This window comes from Felis catus, chromosome B1, assembly GCF_018350175.1.
Source record: "Felis catus isolate Fca126 chromosome B1, F.catus_Fca126_mat1.0, whole genome shotgun sequence".
Taxonomy (NCBI): domain Eukaryota; kingdom Metazoa; phylum Chordata; class Mammalia; order Carnivora; family Felidae; genus Felis; species Felis catus.
In genome coordinates this window covers 108513960-108532476 of record NC_058371.1, presented here as the reverse complement: position 1 = coordinate 108532476, position 18517 = coordinate 108513960, and the positions used below count along the sequence as shown (strand labels likewise).

The 18517-nt window shown below is 35.3% G+C and overlaps 1 protein-coding gene across 8 annotated transcripts in view; it reads right to left on the bottom strand.

Annotated features, from left to right (window-relative positions):
* Positions 1 to 18517, bottom strand: part of NDST4 (N-deacetylase and N-sulfotransferase 4) — a 379088-nt gene that overhangs the window by 100220 nt on the left and 260351 nt on the right. For all 8 annotated transcript variants that reach the window (XM_045055930.1, XM_045055929.1, XM_045055935.1 and 5 more), the window contains one exon: positions 760 to 945. In XM_045055930.1, the coding sequence (XP_044911865.1) occupies positions 760 to 945 (186 nt within the window). The remainder of the gene's footprint in view (positions 1 to 759; positions 946 to 18517) is intronic.

Below are 18517 nucleotides of genomic sequence, written 5' to 3'. Positions count from 1 at the left end.
GTTGCTATGATCTAGGCAACTGAAAATGAGAATATAACCTGAAGCCCCAGAAGTGGGGATGGGCATATTAAATGGACTATTTTATTTCAAAGTGAGGAATACCACCATATCTTTTCCACTCCAACGAATACTTATAAATTCTCATCTAAAATTAATTTGATTCTATTCTCATTTATAGCAACTGATACAGCATTCTTGTATCATATTATTATTTTTTGAATCAACCTATCTGGAAAAAATATATATACACCTCCACTTTAGTAGCATGCAAGGAAAAGAAAAAAGAAGAATAAAATAATATCCTAAGATACTCTTAAGTGTCTGAAAGCCAAAGCAAACTGGGTGGATAACTTTCTGATGTTATTTGTTTGATTCTGTTAATAGTGTAGTGACTTGAGAGGCATTTGCTTGATCCATGGACCAACATTTTGCTTGGAAAACTCTCAATATGACCATCTAAACAAACAGACAAGGAGAAACTCCCAGAAGTATAGGGTCCCCAGACAAAACTTCAATTGAGAAACTTCAAGGATGATTCATTTGAAACTCATTTTCAGTATCTTGAGCTTGTTTAGACTTTGCTAAAACCACCCACAGCAAGCCAATAACATGCAAACAACGTGTTAATGGGTGACCTGTCACCACCATGGTATGTTAGGAACTTATGCTGTCATGTCACAGAGGTCTGCAGTTATATGTTGTATTTATTCCACATACAGATATTAAGAGCCTTCAATACACATAGCAGTATGTGCTCACCATGATGTTATTGTGAATGAAGCCCTTTCGGTACCGTGCAGGTTTCAAATGTGGATATTCTTCAGTGCTGGTGACCTGAATACCCCAGACCTTCTTCCAAGCTTCATATAACTGAATATGAACCGGGTAGACCCCTGAGTGATGTGGTGCCACTGCGTAGCCCATGTTGATAGGGATTCCATGTTCCTAAAAGAAGGCAAGAACATTACATGGAGTGTGGTCAATTGAATTCCATTAAAATTGTTTCCATAAACATTATTTAACATACATTGAATTCTATGCTAAATACAATAAATAGAAAAACTAACATGGAGTTTTGCCTTTCAGGAACTCATAATCTTATAGAACTCTGATTCTATCATAGGCATAGTAAATACTTTGGCATGTGGTGTGTGGGTGATATTCATTCTGAATTTTGAATACTGAAAGTCTGGGGAGAAGATAGGAAGAGAACATGGTCTTTCCTTAGATAGTTATAGAAAAACAGTGCCACTTGAGCAAGTGCCCAAAGATGAAAGAGTGTGTGTGTGTGTGTGTGTGTGTGTGTGTGTGTGTGTGTGTAATGTTAAAGACAACCAGAAAGGTAAGTCTGAACTATAAAGTAATGAGCCTTTACTATGAACTAAGAGATTTGGAAAAAATTCGATTTAAATAGTGTAGATAAGGAAGCTCTTTGAGAATGGAGGGGCATGATCTGTTCTATGTTTCTGGAAGAAGGATCTAGTGAGAACACATTCAGATGAAGTAAAAGTAGGGAGGAAATAAATTGCAATGGTGCATTTTAAAGGGAACATGGGTGTCCAAGCTAGGTTGAATTTTGGTGGTCCAATGTCATTTCATTTCATTTCATTTCATTTCATTTCATTTCATTTCATTTCATTTCATTAGTGTTTATTTATTATTGAGAGACAGAGAAAGACAGAGCATGAGCATGGGAGGGGTAGAGAGAGGAGGAGACACAGAATCCAAAGGAGGCTCCAGGCTCTGAGCTGTCAGCACAGAGCCCGATGCGGGGCTCTAACTCATAACCCATGAGATCATGACCTGAGCCAAAGTCGGACGCTTAACCGACTGAGCCACCCAGGTGCCCCGTGGTGTCCAATTTTAAAAGCCAGGGGGAAAATGTCATATAAGACCCAGTGATGATTTGAAGTGTAAAGGAAAAGCCAAATTAAGGTTTTTTTCCTTGGTTTTGGTTCACAGCAGCTCAATTCACTTTTTATGAAACATACACTTTACTATGAAATGCTTGCCCTGGGTAAACAATTGAGTCTAAAGGAAAACAGGTATATATTTAAAATAAGAAAATGAAAAAGTTGTTGAAGAATGACATTAGATTGCAAGGTATATGATATAGATCTGCAGTTTTCTAATTTCTCCTTCTTTATATTTCTCCCTTTAAATGCTTTTCTGCTTTATAAGACACCTTATAGGATTGAATCTCATCAATGAGGTTATAAATGAGAGTGTATAGTATTATATGAAAGTTGATTGAATCAATAAGCAGAACACAAAAGTGTTGACAATTGCCATTAATATATTCCATTATATGGCACACAGCATAAGAAAAGAATTCAGTTTGGCATAATAAGCAAGCAGTGAATGGATCAAATATCTATAGTGCCTAAGTCACATGTCACACTCAGCTCAGAAGATGGACCCTAAATATTTTGCTTCATTTTCCATCATTTTCCTTTCATAGACTGACTCTCATTGTATAGCCAAATCTGCCTCTCTTTCATCAAGACTATGTGTTTTCTAACATCTATTACAATAAATGACTCTGTAGAAAGACTGAATTATGAAATCAATGCTATAAAATGAGCTAGAGTCTTTTGCTAGGCACTGGGGAAAACTAATTTCTTGCTGTGTGCAGAAGAAAAATACTTTCCAGGAGCTTATACTTTCAATATAAGGCAAAGTTGGAAATGTCCAGTAACAAAACTACTTGGAAGCTGCCTACGAGCAGGTAGCTACTGTTATTTTGATAGATCACTGGGGGTCATGTACTGGGAAAAGCCTTAGTTCTCTTGGCTTAGTTCCATGTTGCCCAGTGAATCCTTGCAAAGTGTCCAGGTATCATCAGGTAGCCAAGTGTGGATACATTGGGTATAAGATACAGATGAACTTCCTCATCAGAGAAATATAGGGTCAAGTGTGTTCAAACCTTTCTATCTGGTAAGTAGAACTCGTATGACTGATATTTAGAGAAGCACTCCTGATTTATAAGAAAGGAAAACCAATCTGTTATACTCTCATTACCCTTCCATGATTCATATGGAGGTTTTGTAATAGTCTAATCCCATGATTTGCAAATAACAAAATCAACAATATATGAATCCTCATATCTGTACTAATCATGGTGCTAGTCCTCATTTACTATCCCCATATAATATTTTATTCCAAACTTGGAGCCTACAACACTAGATAAGTATGTAAATGTCCTAGAAAGAAAGAGATGAAGTGAAATCATGAAGAAAATTGAAATATCAAACAACTATATCTCCTCAGGAAAAAAAAAAATTTCAATTTTGACAGGTAGTAAAATGAATTGTAGAACTTTCATGAAAAACCAGAAGGTAAAAAGCAATTGATTTAGTGAGTAGGAAGGAAGGGGCAGTAAAAGGATTTTATTATATTTATTGATTTCTAGGGGCTCAATGTTATACTGCTCATAAGGTCATCTTATCACACTGACAACCAGAGCTCAATCAAAATAGTAAATCACACTAGATAATTATGAGTTTATACTTTTTCAATCTAAATGATAACACAAAATGAAAAGTAATTCCCTAGAAACTCTTTTTCTGTTATCAAGAAGCTTGCTGAACTGGAAACCTTCATACTTTACTGCCTAGAGCTTAAAACCCACTTCACAGAGATTTGGTCAACTAAAAAGTGAACTAAACATACCTATAAACGATCACAAAAATTAACAAAATTTAAAAGATTTGCTCATATGAATAAAGGAAGCATTTGAAACTATAGGAAGAGAAATAAAATGGCAGAATAAACTAATTCAAATATGGTTTTTATTATTTATTAAAACAATGTCTTTATAGGATCTATGATTTCTATGACATTGCAAAATGATATCACAGATATTTATAATTAAACTTGATTAAATTTTCCCAGTTACATTAAATTCCTAGTTGATTGGGAAATGAGATAATGTGGTAATTTACAGACTATATAAAAATAGGGTCACCAGTTTTCAATAACTGGAATAAAATAAAATGTATTTAGCCTTAAACTTTCAATACTAGATGAAATGATCTCATTTAATTTTTCTTTGTTCCTACTGATCATATCTGCTTACAGTTGCTAAGTACATAATATTTATGAAGTGTTTTCACATTTTTCTAATGAGATCCTCATAAGCACCCTGTGAGGTGGCTTAGATGTTATTATCAAATGTGGAAACTGAGGCTCAGGGAAGGCAAATGACTTGTTCATGTTCCTAAATGTCAGAGCTAAAATTATAATCAAGTCTTCTAAATTCACAGATTTTACATTTGCTTTTCTACTAAGTTGTTACTACTGTGAGCTCCCACTCCAACCCCAGTTAATGATTGGAAGTACTTTATAGACAGAGAATTGATTCTAATACATATTTCTGAACTGTAACTCCTATCTACTCTATTTTCATTTGGAGAGGTTATAAAGCAAAATTCTACCTTTCCCAAACTTCTCTGCAGCTCTCACTTGTTATGCACTCAGCCAATTACTGCACTCAGCCAATTAGAAGTACTCAGGACATATTTTAGAAGGCAGTAGATGGGCAAATGCTGAAGTGTGGTAGCTCCTGGCTCTTGTTATTGACACCAAGGTCTTGAAAATAGGAGACTTTTCTGAGGCAGTATTTGGTGCCCATTTGCAGGGCAGCAGTAGAAACTTATGCTTCTGCCAGAGCTCTAGTGGCAGCTTTGGAAGTGGTCATTTCTCTAGGGAAACAGTTCTGTCTGGCTTTGTGAGTCCTTTGAGAGGAACAGCCTAGACTCTGCTTCATCAGCCTTTCTAAAGTTTTTGGAAGTACTTAAATTGCTAAGTAAAAACTCCCCCTGTTTAAAATAACTTCAAGTGGCTTCTGCTTCTAGCATGGAAACCTTACTGATACGGGTAGTTCTCGCTCCTTTATAATAAGTATGAAAAGTTTAAGGAGTTCACATGAGATGTCAGTGGTTTGAATTCTAGGAAAACAGAGGAGGAAGAGATTGCTAATGCAGTGCCCAATATTTCTTCAAGAAAACTCATTGATACATGGCAAACACCTATTTGTCTAGTTGGATACTATCATGTAATATATATGACTACTTAATTTTATGTACTCATCAGCCAGTGGTAATGATAGAGAAAATAAATATGAGACTAGTTTACTTAAATAATAAATACCCCAAGTATTTAACACAGAACAACATGTGGTGAAACCATGTAAAGTAGGGAACATAAAGAAGGAGAACAAATTCTCTTGAAAGACCATTGCTCCAATGGATTAATCTTGATGAACACAAACACCTCTGTGTCAGCATGCATTGCAACATCCCTTTGTAGGATAACTACATACTAATGAATGGGCAAAGAGATCTGTAGGCATTACGTGCAAAGATAGAAAGAACCATGGGTAAGCTTGAGCATTACCCTGGTGCTACCATTTATGATCAGTCAGTGCAGATACTTTTTTAGAAGACCTGATATACCATAGGGAGCCAGAGGAAAAAAGGAGAAAAAAAGGGTTCTTGGAGGTCAGGAGAGATCCCTGGATCCTTCACAGATATTTGGACAGAAACCTGAAGAATGGATGAAGGTCTTGATACAAGGATGATGAATAGCCAGAAAAATGGTATTTTTCCTATTATTATCTCCTTATATTTGCATTTCAGGAGATATTGCCTGTGAAACCAGCCCACAATACATTTAGGATGGTTTTAAGCACTTTTTTTAAGTGTTTATTTATTTTTGAGAGAGAGAGACAGAGTGCAAGTGGGGGAGAGGCAGAAAGAGAGAGAGAGATACGGAATCTGAAGCAGTCTCCAGGCTCTGAGCTGTCAGCACAGTGCCAGATGCGGGGCTCGAACTCAAGGACCTTCAGATCATGACCTGAGCGTTAAGTCGGAAGTTTCACTGACTGAGCCATCCAGGCGCCCCTATTTAGGATAGTTTTATATTTCCAGCACTTAGCAGCATGCCTGGTACATTGATGGTGTTTAACAAATATTTTTTAAAGGAAATGATAAATTTAAAATGTTATTAAATAAATTTAATCATTTTATATTTAATAAATGAATATAAAAGGAAAATAAATAAAATAATGATTGCATAAATGAATAAATTCACTTACTTGAGTAACGATATAATGCATTAAACAGTATCCTGTTGAACATAAAGTACTGATTTGTACTCGGATATACACGACTTCTAGGGAGCGACACTAGTGCTAAAGAAAATAGATCTCATTATCTATTTTTCCTTTTAATAAGGACTTGGAATCATATTGTCAACTTTGAGAATGACCCTAGGATTATTGATTTTCCACTGTGTTTTGGGAACTGAAATTGTCTTCTGTTTTCATAAGTGATAAAAGCAATGACTGTGTGACCCTAGAAATTGGCTGGGTCAGTCCTGACACTTTTTGGACTGAAGCCTAGTAAATGGTGACAAATGTCTGGGGAGCTCTGTGTTACAAATGGATTTTTCTTTTGAAAAAGAAATAGCATAGCAATGGTGTTGCTTCTACAGTGTGAACTTTCCGATCCTAAGTAGAGTTATTTTGGGCAATTGAGACCTATCCCCCTTTAATATTCTTGATCCTGCTGAAGGTCTACTTTGCTGCGTAAAGGAAACTAACAGAAAAACTAAGTAAGTCTTCATTAACACTGTACAAAACGTAGTTGATTAGGCATTTGCATTGTTAATTTTTGGTGGTTAGAACTCTTAATTTATTGACAATCAACATGTTCAATACATTTTGGTTCGTTAATTTTCTTTTATTCAATACATATTTATTATGTACATGATGTATTAGAAATCATTTGAGGTGCTGAAAATATATCAGTCAACAAAACAGACAGAAATTCTTGCCATCAAGAAGTGTACATTTTAATAAGATGAGATCAAGATTACACAAAATAAGCAGGCAAATGGTATAATATATCAGAAGATGCTAAGGGCTATGGAGAAAAATAAAGCAGAGAAAGGGGGGGGGTTGAATGAATATGGGTTGCAATATTAAACAGATTATTTAGGAGGGCTTCCCAGAGAAGGTAGTATTTTGAATCAAGATTTGAAGTTGTGAGGGATTAAGCCATACAGATAACTTGAGGAAGATCATTCCAGGCAGAGGTGACAGTACATACATTGCTCTGAGTTAAAAGCACTTCAGGTGTTTTTTTAGGAAGAATAAGAATTCTTTTTTTGTTTGTTTTTTGTTTAGAGCAAAATTAGCAAAGGGGGAGAGTCGTTGTAAGAGACGCTATCAAGAGGCAGGGTTGCTGCAAATAGTCTTACAAGTTGACTGAACAACTCCAGGGGACACTATTCACATTGATTATGTTTTCATGGAAGCTATATAAGGCAGCATTGCTGAAAAGAAGGAATGGGTGTGGATCATTTGGGTGCCTATATGCTACTATCAGGATGTTGGTATTACCCTGAGTGAGATAAGGAGCTACTGGAAAGTTTTTGCGTACATAGGTGATATAATATAGCCTACCATTACAAAAATTCTTCTGAATGCTGGTAGCTGACTAAAAGGAAGTAAGGCAGAAACTAGTATCCTGTTAATAGGTTATTGAAACAATCTAATAACAGCTTGGATCAGGATGGGGACAATGTAGTTAGTGAAGAATGCTTTTAGATCTGTATATATTGTGGAGCCACAGGATTCAATGACTGATTGAATAGAAAACATGAGATAAATGCTCAATTAGAAGGATAGAATCTGCATCAAGTGATACTGGGAAGTTAAAAAAATTAAACAGGTTTTGGGGAAAGAGAGGACATATATTTGACATTAGACATCCAATTTGATATGTCAGTTAGGAAGTCAAATAAACCAGTTTAACATTCAGAGGAGAGTTCAGCTAGAGATCTAAATTTGAAGAGTTATCAATATATAAATTTCATTTAGAGCCATAAGACTCATTAATATCATCAACGGAATTAATGCATAAATAGAGAAGTCTAAGGATAGATCTTACGGGGGGAAGGGGGTGGTTAACCTTACAAAGAGAAGAGAAGAAATCCAGAAAATATACTGAGAAAGAGTATTTCAAGTGAGATGGGAGGAATGCCAGGAATCTACAACAAAATAGGAGCCAATTGAAGAAAGTGTTTGATAAAAGAGTCTGAACAACATGTATAGAGCTGATAATAGATGCAGTTAAATGAGAAAATAAGAATTGCCTGTTGGTTTAAAATATTAAATATTGGATGTGCATTGGTGAACTGGACAAGAGTTCTTATGGAGAAGCGGAGGGAAAGCATATCAGAATGGATTTAAGAGAGAATGGGAAGAGCTGCAACAGGGACAAGTGAGTATTAAAACTATTTCAAGAATTTTAGCTAAAATGGAGAGTCTAGAAATGGTGCTGTAGCTGCAGGATACAGCAAACATAAGGACAGATTTATCTAAAGATGGGAGTAAGAATAGTATGTTTGTACACAGAGGGAAATGATTTAGGAAAGAGGAGAGAATTTCTGGAATAATGCTCTTGAACCATTGGGAAGGGGTGAGATTGAGTGCAAAAGGAAGGAATTTGGTCTTTGCATTTCTAGTTCCTTTATTCATTGTTTCAAGACAGAAGGCAAGATTGTGTGCTTCTGTCACAGAATATCAGCCCACAATTTGTATTTATGTCATTATTAACACAGTTTATGTTAACTGGCACCGATATATCCAAAAGCTTTTACTAAATAATTATGGCCACATGAGTAACTGTCTATAAAGATTATTATAATTATTAGATTTTTCTGTAGGCACATTAAAATTATACCTATTATTATGTTTTCATTTCATTATCATCATGTTGAAGTAGCAGTTGTAGGGAGCATGTGGAAGTTCACTTCTAATTTATTGATTTTTCTATCCAGTGAAATAAGATCACCAGCTGAGAATGGGGATGGGGGAAGATGTGGGGTAGTTTGCAGAAAGAGAGGATGAAACAGTGGCCTAGAGGAGTAGGATGATGAGTAAACTGAGGAGTTTCAGTGTACCTTCTGGGCAGCATTGAGGATCTATTGAGGTCTGCGGTCATGGCTTTAAAATGAGAACAGTTAAGTGTTGGTCCCACCACATTCAGTTTCAGGGGTAGAGGCATAGACTAGGTAGAGATTTAGATCCAAACAACGTTGAGGCTTTGCAGGGGAGTATTATGGACCCAGAAGTGCAAAGGATTTCAGAGGGTATTCAAGGGAATGCTTATGATGATGGGCTCTTGAAATAAACTGAATAAGGAGAATAAGGATGAAAACAAGCACCCGAGAACAGTGAAGGGTGACAGAAATGTGGCATGAGGATATCTCATGAAATGCCAGACTACATTTCAGTAGCTTTCCCTTCATTGTTGCCTCTGCTACATGGCAAAATTTAGTGCTAGATTTAATTTAGTAACAAGAGAAACAGTACCAGATATTAAGTATTTAGAGCTTCTGACAATGCCCTTCACCTGGAAGAAATGATAACATTAAAGAATCTTAGATGTGTTAAGAGTCAGATAGAAACAAGAATAGTATTATCTCTCCATTATTACATCTTTTCTATAGTTACAATAAGCAGAAACATGCAAAAAGATGCTCAAAATAATTTTGGTTAATAAAATCGACACCATTTCACAATATGTTTCACCTGTAATTTTATCTCCAGTAAATAATATACCTGATTTATCTTGTCATATCTTCTCTCCATTCTAAGAACCTCATGAATTTATACACACTACACATTAGTTATTTTTTAATTTATTATTATTATTATTATTATTGTTATTATTATTAAATCTGATTGCCTATGTTCATGGAATAAAGCACTGTTTTAGGTGGGATGGGTAGGGGATGTGTGTGCGTGGATGTGTCTGCATGTGTGTGTACACGAAGTGGACATGTTGAAGAGGGCAACTTGCCCTTTTTAATGAGGCTAGAATGCCCTTGGTTTTCTGATGTTGAACACATTTCCAAACCTTTTAGGTGCTTCCACAACTGTATAGTTGATGGGCTAGAATTGGTAATTTAAACACATTATTTTGCAGAAATAGATTTGCATAAACTATTACTTTCCCTGAGCAATAGGATATATTTCTAATATTATTTTTGAGTAAAGCTGAGATTTCTCTTAGGAGTCATTTTTCCCCTTAATGTCAACTTAATGCAGTTATAGAAAAATGCTTTAAACATTTTGTGTGGCATGTGCCATCTCTCAGGTTGTCAATTCCCCTGCCCTCCAAATACAGGGTCTTATTTCATTTTTAAAATCCTTCTGTGACATCCTGTGCCTTCTCTAAGAGTTAAAATATTCATATCTGCAATTTTTTCTAATGTTGGGGAACGTTTATCACCATGTGAAAAAGGTTAAAGTTCATCAGACAGAAAGTAAATTTATGTTAATAAATGGTACATATATAGTCAAAAACACCTAAATTATGATTGCTTAAATAAATGCCTATAAAATATTAAGGTATTATATTATTCTGTAGGTATGTAGATGTTTCAAGTTAAAATCATACCAAAATATTATTATTTCCATTTTGCTATCATCATGTTACAGTGGCATTATATTTGGAAATCAAAGCATTGATACAGTTCTCATCTCAAAACAATCTGACTTCAAGTATTCTAATTCATCTGTATTATCAATCAGTTTTAACTCTCTCCACTGTCAACATGTTTGGAAACAATTCTCATATTCTCCTATTGCTCAAGTTACTGCAGATACGACTGCACGGAACTGAGGTGTCAACTATAAAGAGGTAATCACGGTATGATGAAAATGTTCTGCCACTACAGGTAAAGCATGAAAGAAACTATCAAGCTGAAAGAATTTTTCAAATTGAAGAAGGCAAAAAAGAAAAAAAAGAAAAGAAAAATATATGGTAACAAGCACTCTTGAAAATTATCCAATTTGAATAAGGTAGACTCAATACAATAGGGAGTTAAGTAAAAAACAATTCTTGAAAATCTTGGCTCTTGAAGATTTAAGAGTCATTTAATCATTAAAAACAAGCATGGTCATTGAAGCAATTTTAATTAAAATCTGTCAGTGAAAGTTCATTGTTCTTATTGACCATTCTAAATCTACTTACAAAATTGCTATCTAAAAATTGATTCATAAATAAGCATAAAACCTACTACCAACACTTCTTAAAAAGTTTTGGGCTTCTAGGTTCAGGGTATTCTCTATAAATATTCCTTTGGAGGGTCTACAAATTTTAAACAATGGGTCAATTTGAATGTAAGCAAATGTCAAGACATCCAAAGAGGCAAAATGTAATGTAAAGCACTGGGTAGGGAATGGGTTCAAACTTTGTACCAGAAAGACAAAAGTGAAAACAAAAAACAGTGGCTTAAAAAAGAAGAACTTATTATTCTTGAGAAATGGTAAATCTGGAGATAAGCAGTTGGTTCAGAGTTTCAAGAATGCCAGAAGTGTGGTCTCTGATTCTCTTGGCCTTTCCTTCATAGTTTTATGATGATGCCTCAATTCCAGTTAATAGGACCAAATAGGCAAAATAAAGGAGCAGAGGCAAAGGGCAGAATGGCAAGCATCAGCTGGATCCAACCTGGTTTCCTGGAGCCTCATACCACTACTTATGGTTATTTCTAAATGCTAGGAATGTGTTAAATGTCTCCTACCTGAAATAAAAGCTGAAAAATCAATCCTTTAGCTAGACATTTTGCTCCACAAGCAAACTTTGGGTTTATTCAATAAGGAAGAACGTTAAAAAAAAAAATGTGCACTAAGTGTGCATTTAGAAGTGACAACCAAGGACTAAAGACATCTGTACCCTGAGGTGAGAATGTAGAAGTGAGAATTTCCATGCACCATTGCTAAGTAGCTCACTTGCTAATCTTGTCTACAAAAGACATGCAAGAATAATTATCCGGAAGGTTCTAGAAGAGAAACGAAAAAGAATATATTAATTCTGAACATTGAGACATGATAGGAAAATCTGGAAAATTGGTATTTCAAATGGTAGATAGAGTTCTATGCAAAGGTGATCAGTTACTTGGATTTAGGACCCTGGGGCCCTAAGGCCTAGGGTATAAATTTCCCGTAAATTCCGGTCCCACATGAGCTACTCAGTCTCATCTTCTCCTAATTCCCAACTCAAAGTGTCTTCTGACACCAAATCAATTTCTTCTTCCTTTCTTCAACATTTTATGCTCCTTTTGGAGATTCATAAAGGCAAGAATTATCAGAAATGTATTTCTAAAGACACAGGAGGTTGCCAATAATCACTGATGGATAGGTATGTGTCAATTACGGACTCATGCTATATTATTCATCATTATGATTCCAATTTGAGGGGTACTTCGGTGGCTCAATTGGCTGAGAGTCTGACTCTTGATTTCGTCTCAGGTCATAAGCTTGATTTCAGCTCATGGTTCGGTTTGTGGGCTGGCATTCTGTTGCTCTGGTTCTCAGAGCAGATCCTGCTTGGGATTCTCTGCCTGCCTCTCTCCCTGCCCCTCTTCTACTCATGCCCTAACTTTCTCTTAAAAATAAATAAACACTTTGAAAATGAAAGGAAAATGATTTCATTTTGATATACTTTTCTCTGGATCATTATATATGTGAGCCACGGTTTGACAAACTTTTACTCTGAAGAGCTGTGTAGTTAATATTTTAGACCTTGCCAGCAACATAATGCTTCTGTCAGACATTTTTCTTTGTCTGTTTGTTTGATTTTTACAATGCTTTAAAAATGTAAAGCCAATCCTGAGCACACCAACCATACAAAAATCACTGCAGACCAAATCCCACAGGCAGTAGTTACCAGACACACTGGTAGGTTGTTGCTGAAGCAATATATATTTTACTAGAAGAGTGGAACATGTTATTTGGGGCATTATCTTGTGGTCTTTTGCATACTGCTCCCTCTGGCTGGGTGCTCCTCTCCTGCCTTCTGTCAGGCAGAATATCTGGTATCTGTCCCCAGCTTGCATATTACATAGCCTTGAAAAAGTCTTGTGGTGGTTTTATTGTTATCACCAACCTCTGACTTCAAAAGGAATGATCGTACGTTTCTTGAAGAAATATGGTGAAAATGATGGTAGCCATGATGATGATGATAACAAATATTTTTTGTAATACTTACGTGCCAGACACTTTGCCAAGCATTACACATATATAAACATGTACATACATCATTTAATTCTCATAAAAAAAACTTGAGGTAGGAACAATTATCATCCCCATTTTACACATTTGAAAATAAAAGCACAAGATTTTTAAATTGTTTCCTAAGGTCACCCATTCAGTAATTGCAAAAGGCGTAATTTGAATCAAGATAGGTCTGAAGCCCAATGGGCTTAACTAATCCACTGAACAATTAGGCCCACACAGGGCAAACTCACGTCACAAAAGATTTTTATGTGTTTAACCAACTGAGCCACCCAGGCGCCCCTGATTTTTATGTGTAAAAATAGCTAAGGTTTTGTTTTCTTCAGAGGAATATAACTTTTTTTTTGGATTTTGTGCATAGTTTACTGTTCTGTATAATAAAAACAAAACTTAATATTTAGAGGGAGTATTTATTTGCCTTAAAGCAAGTAAGTTAAATATTAACATCTACTTTAAGCAGTTATCAGCTTATCTCCTAGGGGGGAATCCTGTTTCAATTGTTTCATGTATCAGCACCAGAAAAGAATTAGAGCTCCTCTAGTTAATCTTCAAAGATTATTTAAATGCATAAAAACTATAAAGCAAAAGGAATGACTTTCAGTGCTTTACATTTAGCAAAAATAATGATAAAAGGTATTCAGAACAGATAGATGTGAGCCTTGATAGATTTACATTTAAAGCATTTTGAATGATATAAATAGTTCATTTCTTTCGATTATTGCTGCCCAATATTAAAGTTAATTTTGTAGGTGGCATTTATTCCTTTGAGGTTAAACACGTTCAGAAATAAAATAGCTACTTGACAGAAAAAAAATATGCTGCACCTAAAATAGGGATTTGGGGGATGAGTGGGTCCGATGTTGCCCTCTGCTAGGAAAATCAAACAGATAAAGACGCATTGTAGAGATTTTCTGTCTAAAGGAAATTCTGTCATCTACCTGCCAATACCAGACCAGCAAGTCAAAGACTTACCATGATACAACACATGACAACGAAAGCCATTTTTTCTCTCTAAATCCATTGCTAAGCTGTATGAATATTAATAGATAATGAAATACCAATTCTAATTTTCAGGCAAAAAGTTCATGCTATTCTTCATGTTGTAGGTTTGGTGAAAAAAGGGAATTGATGAAAACCTTAGAGATGGTTTGAATAAGCTAGCTAATAACTTTATTAAACAATATCATTCTACTTATAAAAAGGGTAAAAATCCTATCTTCTGGCCATGGGTAGGTAAAAGAAAAGTAAAAATATTTTCACTTATTATGCAATATGCTGATCAATATCCTAATTACACACTTCGATTTTCCATATTCATCCTTAAAGTTTTTATACAATAATGTCTACTCTCAATACAGAAAGAAAGTTCTGTGTTCTTCAACAATTTTTCAACTTTGCAGAAGTTACTTTTACCTGGACTGTGGTTTTTTAAAAGCCACTAGGAAAACAGGGTGCACAAGTTGGTTCATTTTACCTTGGGCCATAATGTCTGGTTCTCCCAGAAGTCATCTGCTTTTGCGTGGGGTGGGACATGGTGCATCTGACAGAGCCCTGGATTAGGAACCACAAGGCAGAGTATGGGTTCTCAGTGCTACCATTGACACATGAGCTCAGTTTTCTCATTTGTGAAATTGAGAGCTTCACTGTCATTTTAGAAACAAGCTGAAGAAGCTTGCTGTATCTCCAAGCTCAAAGCAACTCACATTTATAGAATTTTAGAGATATCAGGGGCCTCAGTGGTCATCTAGTTTGAACACTTCACTTTACTAAAATGGGAATCTGGCTACTATACCCAGATAACATGACAATAGCTAGAAGAGAAAGCTATCAATCTTACAAACCACAAATTAGAAAACTTGAAAAAGTAGATGCAAAAATTAAAAAAAAATTGTTAAGGACACAGTTTAGGAGCAAATAGTCCACCTACTCTCAGCAAACTCTGAGAGCACAGTAACAGTGGGGGCAATAAAATCATTTGTATTAACAGTGAAAACCTTTGGTCCTTGTGAAAAATGAGACATGATTCTTAGTATGCATTTATTAATTTAAAAGCAATGAGTTATGTATTTTAGAAAGTTACTCATTGAAATGGTTAAAATAATACATCACCCAGATGCCAAAGCTTTGCAGTGACAAATGGATAACTCACACATCATAATACAAATATTCCATGCTGATATAGCATATATTAAAGGTTGAATCTATAAGTGTACAATTTTGAGTATCTTGAATAAAACACACAAGTAGTAATAGGAAGGTATAAAGAATTATGGTGGACAAAATATTGTCATGGTAAAGGAACATGGAGGTGGATAAGTTGTCTGTAAAGCATGTTTCTGAACAATATATGAAAAATTTATGTATATTTAACATAAAAAGAAAAAATAATACTTATCATGATTAAGAGATATTTCCACTGACTATATATATATATATATATATATATATATATATATATAGAGAGAGAGAGAGAGAGAGAGAGAGAGAGAGAGGGAGAGAGAGACAGAGAGAGAAATACTTTTAAACTATTATAAAGTGCCATCTGTAAATAAATGTTGTGTATTCAGCAACAAAATCATTTAAGTGCTCATATTAAGTGAGTCTCAAGTTTGCTGGATGATATTCTATAATCTTCCCACTGTGATTTTATTATTTTCTTCCTTCCTAAGATCATTTTACTTATCATAGGTTTCCAATACAGGTAATTAAATACATTCAAGATCATACGAATATTGCATTTACTAAACATTTAGCAAATTTTTACTGCTCTGTCTTCCAAGGAAATGCCATTAATATTTGATTCTATTAATGCATTTTCAAACTTAAAACTACTTTTTTTGCTTATCCTACTTTAGGATTCAAAGTACAGATACAAACAAAAACAAAAACAAACAAACAAACAAACAAACAAACCCAGTCTATAAATTCTAGCACATCAGGGGAAATTACTGGAGACTTTCTAGTATCATCCATTAAAACATCAGATGTGAAAAAATGTTCACAGTGAAACAAGGGGTCAGATGCAAAGGCCTTGAGAGATATTTTAAGGTAGTTTGGAGGACTTTGAGACAAAATGTAACAAGACCCGAATTACATGCTAACAGGATCACAATACCTGTTTTGATGAGAATAGGTTCAAGAGGACCAAGAATGGAAATGGACCCCCGTGAGGGGGGGGGGGTATTGCTATAAATTAGTCAAGATATAATGTTAGGATTCTGACTTCTGGAATGGTGCTGTGAGGAGCTCTGTGGACTCTCTCCTAGCAAAATAACCATAACTGATAGAAATTATTACAAAAAAAAAACATTTAAAATCTCTGGAAAATGAACTGAGGATGTATAGCAAATGAAGAAACATTATTCAAGAAAAATCTACCAAGATTGGTAAGAACAGTGAAAGTATGTGCCATTTGAGCCATGACCCACACCTTTCCCCACTTGCTTCAGTTTAGAGTGACAAAATTCTCACCTCAGGAAGGTAGAGACAAGAACATAGGGGTTTCTCTCCCCTTGGATTTCAGTCTAAAGCTGTGCTTGTCCCTGGGAGGAGCTAGCCATGAGAATTTCTCATGTCCCCTTCTCTGTGCTTAGAAGGTCTACTCTAGGCAAGAACTGCTGAGAGATATGGAGATCTCTTCCTCAAGGGGACCTCACTTGGAGCAGAAACTATACCTCAGATGCCAGAGACCAATAATACCAAAACCATGATTTGTCCTTGCTCCAACTCAGTTGTAGGCTAGTGGTTCTAAGCTAGGAGAACCAAACTAAGAAAACCAGAGGCTACCATCCCAACCCAGCACCCTGCTCATAAATCTGGGTGTCACGTTGAGAGAGGAAGCCATTGTTCCCACTCTAGCTCTGGAACAGTGGTTGCAAAGACTTTGCCCACAGGGAGATGTAGGTCATAGAAAGAAAGAACTCTTAAATTCTCTCCAAGGGAAGTGACTTTATTTGGGACAGAGTGTGGAAAAGTTCAAGTCAAAGATCACCCTTGAAAACAATGGAGATTTTGATGGCAAGCAATTCAGAGAAGGCTGTTGTTATTTTAATTAAGGTTAATAGCAAGCTAATAATAAACCAAATAAGAAGTATACTAGAGAAAACCAAAGAAAGAGACAGCTAAGAATACTCCTGTGATTGGAAAAAGTCTCATAGACCTATCTATAGACCCTATCTATAGAACTGTGTTCTTTCAAAACACAGAAAAGGAGAGAACATTTTCCAACTAATTCTATGAGGCTAGTATTAGCCTACCACCAAAACCAGACAAAGGTATAATAAAAGAAAAACTACAAACCAATATCTCTATGAATATAGATACAAAATATTCAACAAAATACTAGCAATTAAATTCAGCAACATATAAAAAGCATTATACACCAAGACCAATGAGATTTATCACAGGGTTTTCCCATCTGATATTTTAATGGTTGGTACTAGAAAGTCTTGGTTTTAGATGTTAAACTAACCTTACAACAATTAGTGTAATACATCTTACCAATAAAACAAAGGGAAAAGCATAATCAACTGAATAGATCCCCCCAAAATATATGAAAATGCCAATATATTCTCATAATCAAAATACTCAACTGAGCAGGAATTGACAGGAACTTGAACTTGATAATAGGTTTCTATGAAAAGGCTGTAACTAACATCATGGTTAATGGTGAAAGACTGGATGTTTCCTTCCTAAGATCAGGAATAAGACAAGGATTTTTGTGCTTGTCACTTCTATCCAGCAATATACAGAGATTCACATCAGGTAAATTGGACAAGAAAATGATATAAAATGTTTCCAGATTGGAAAAGAAGAAGTAAAACTATTTCCATTTACATATGATAAGATCTTATATATAAACTATCCTGAAGAATACACTAAAATAATTCCAGAACTTGTAAATAAATTCAGCAAATTTGAAGGTTACAAACTCTATATACAAAAATCAATTGTACTTTTCTAAAAAAATTTTTTTTTTCAACGTTTATTTATTTTTGGGACAGAGAGAGACAGAGCATGAACGGGGGAGGGGCAGAGAGAGAGGGAGACACAGAATCGGAAACAGGCTCCAGGCTCCGAGCCATCAGCCCAGAGCCTGACGCGGGGCTCGAACTTACGGACCGCGAGATCGTGACCTGGCTGAAGTCGGACGCTTAACTGACTGCGCCACCCAGGCGCCCTCAATTGTACTTTTATAAATAAAAATAAAGAATGTGCAAGTGAAATTAAGTAACAATTCCACTTATGATAGCATCAAAAAGAATACAATACTTAGTAACATATTTAACAAAAGAAATGAGGAACATAGGCAGTGAAAATTATAAAATATTATTGAAAAAAACTAAGGAAAACCTGAATAAATGGAAAAATAGCCCATATACATAGACCAAAAAACTTATGTTAAGATAGGAGTATTTCCTCAATTTA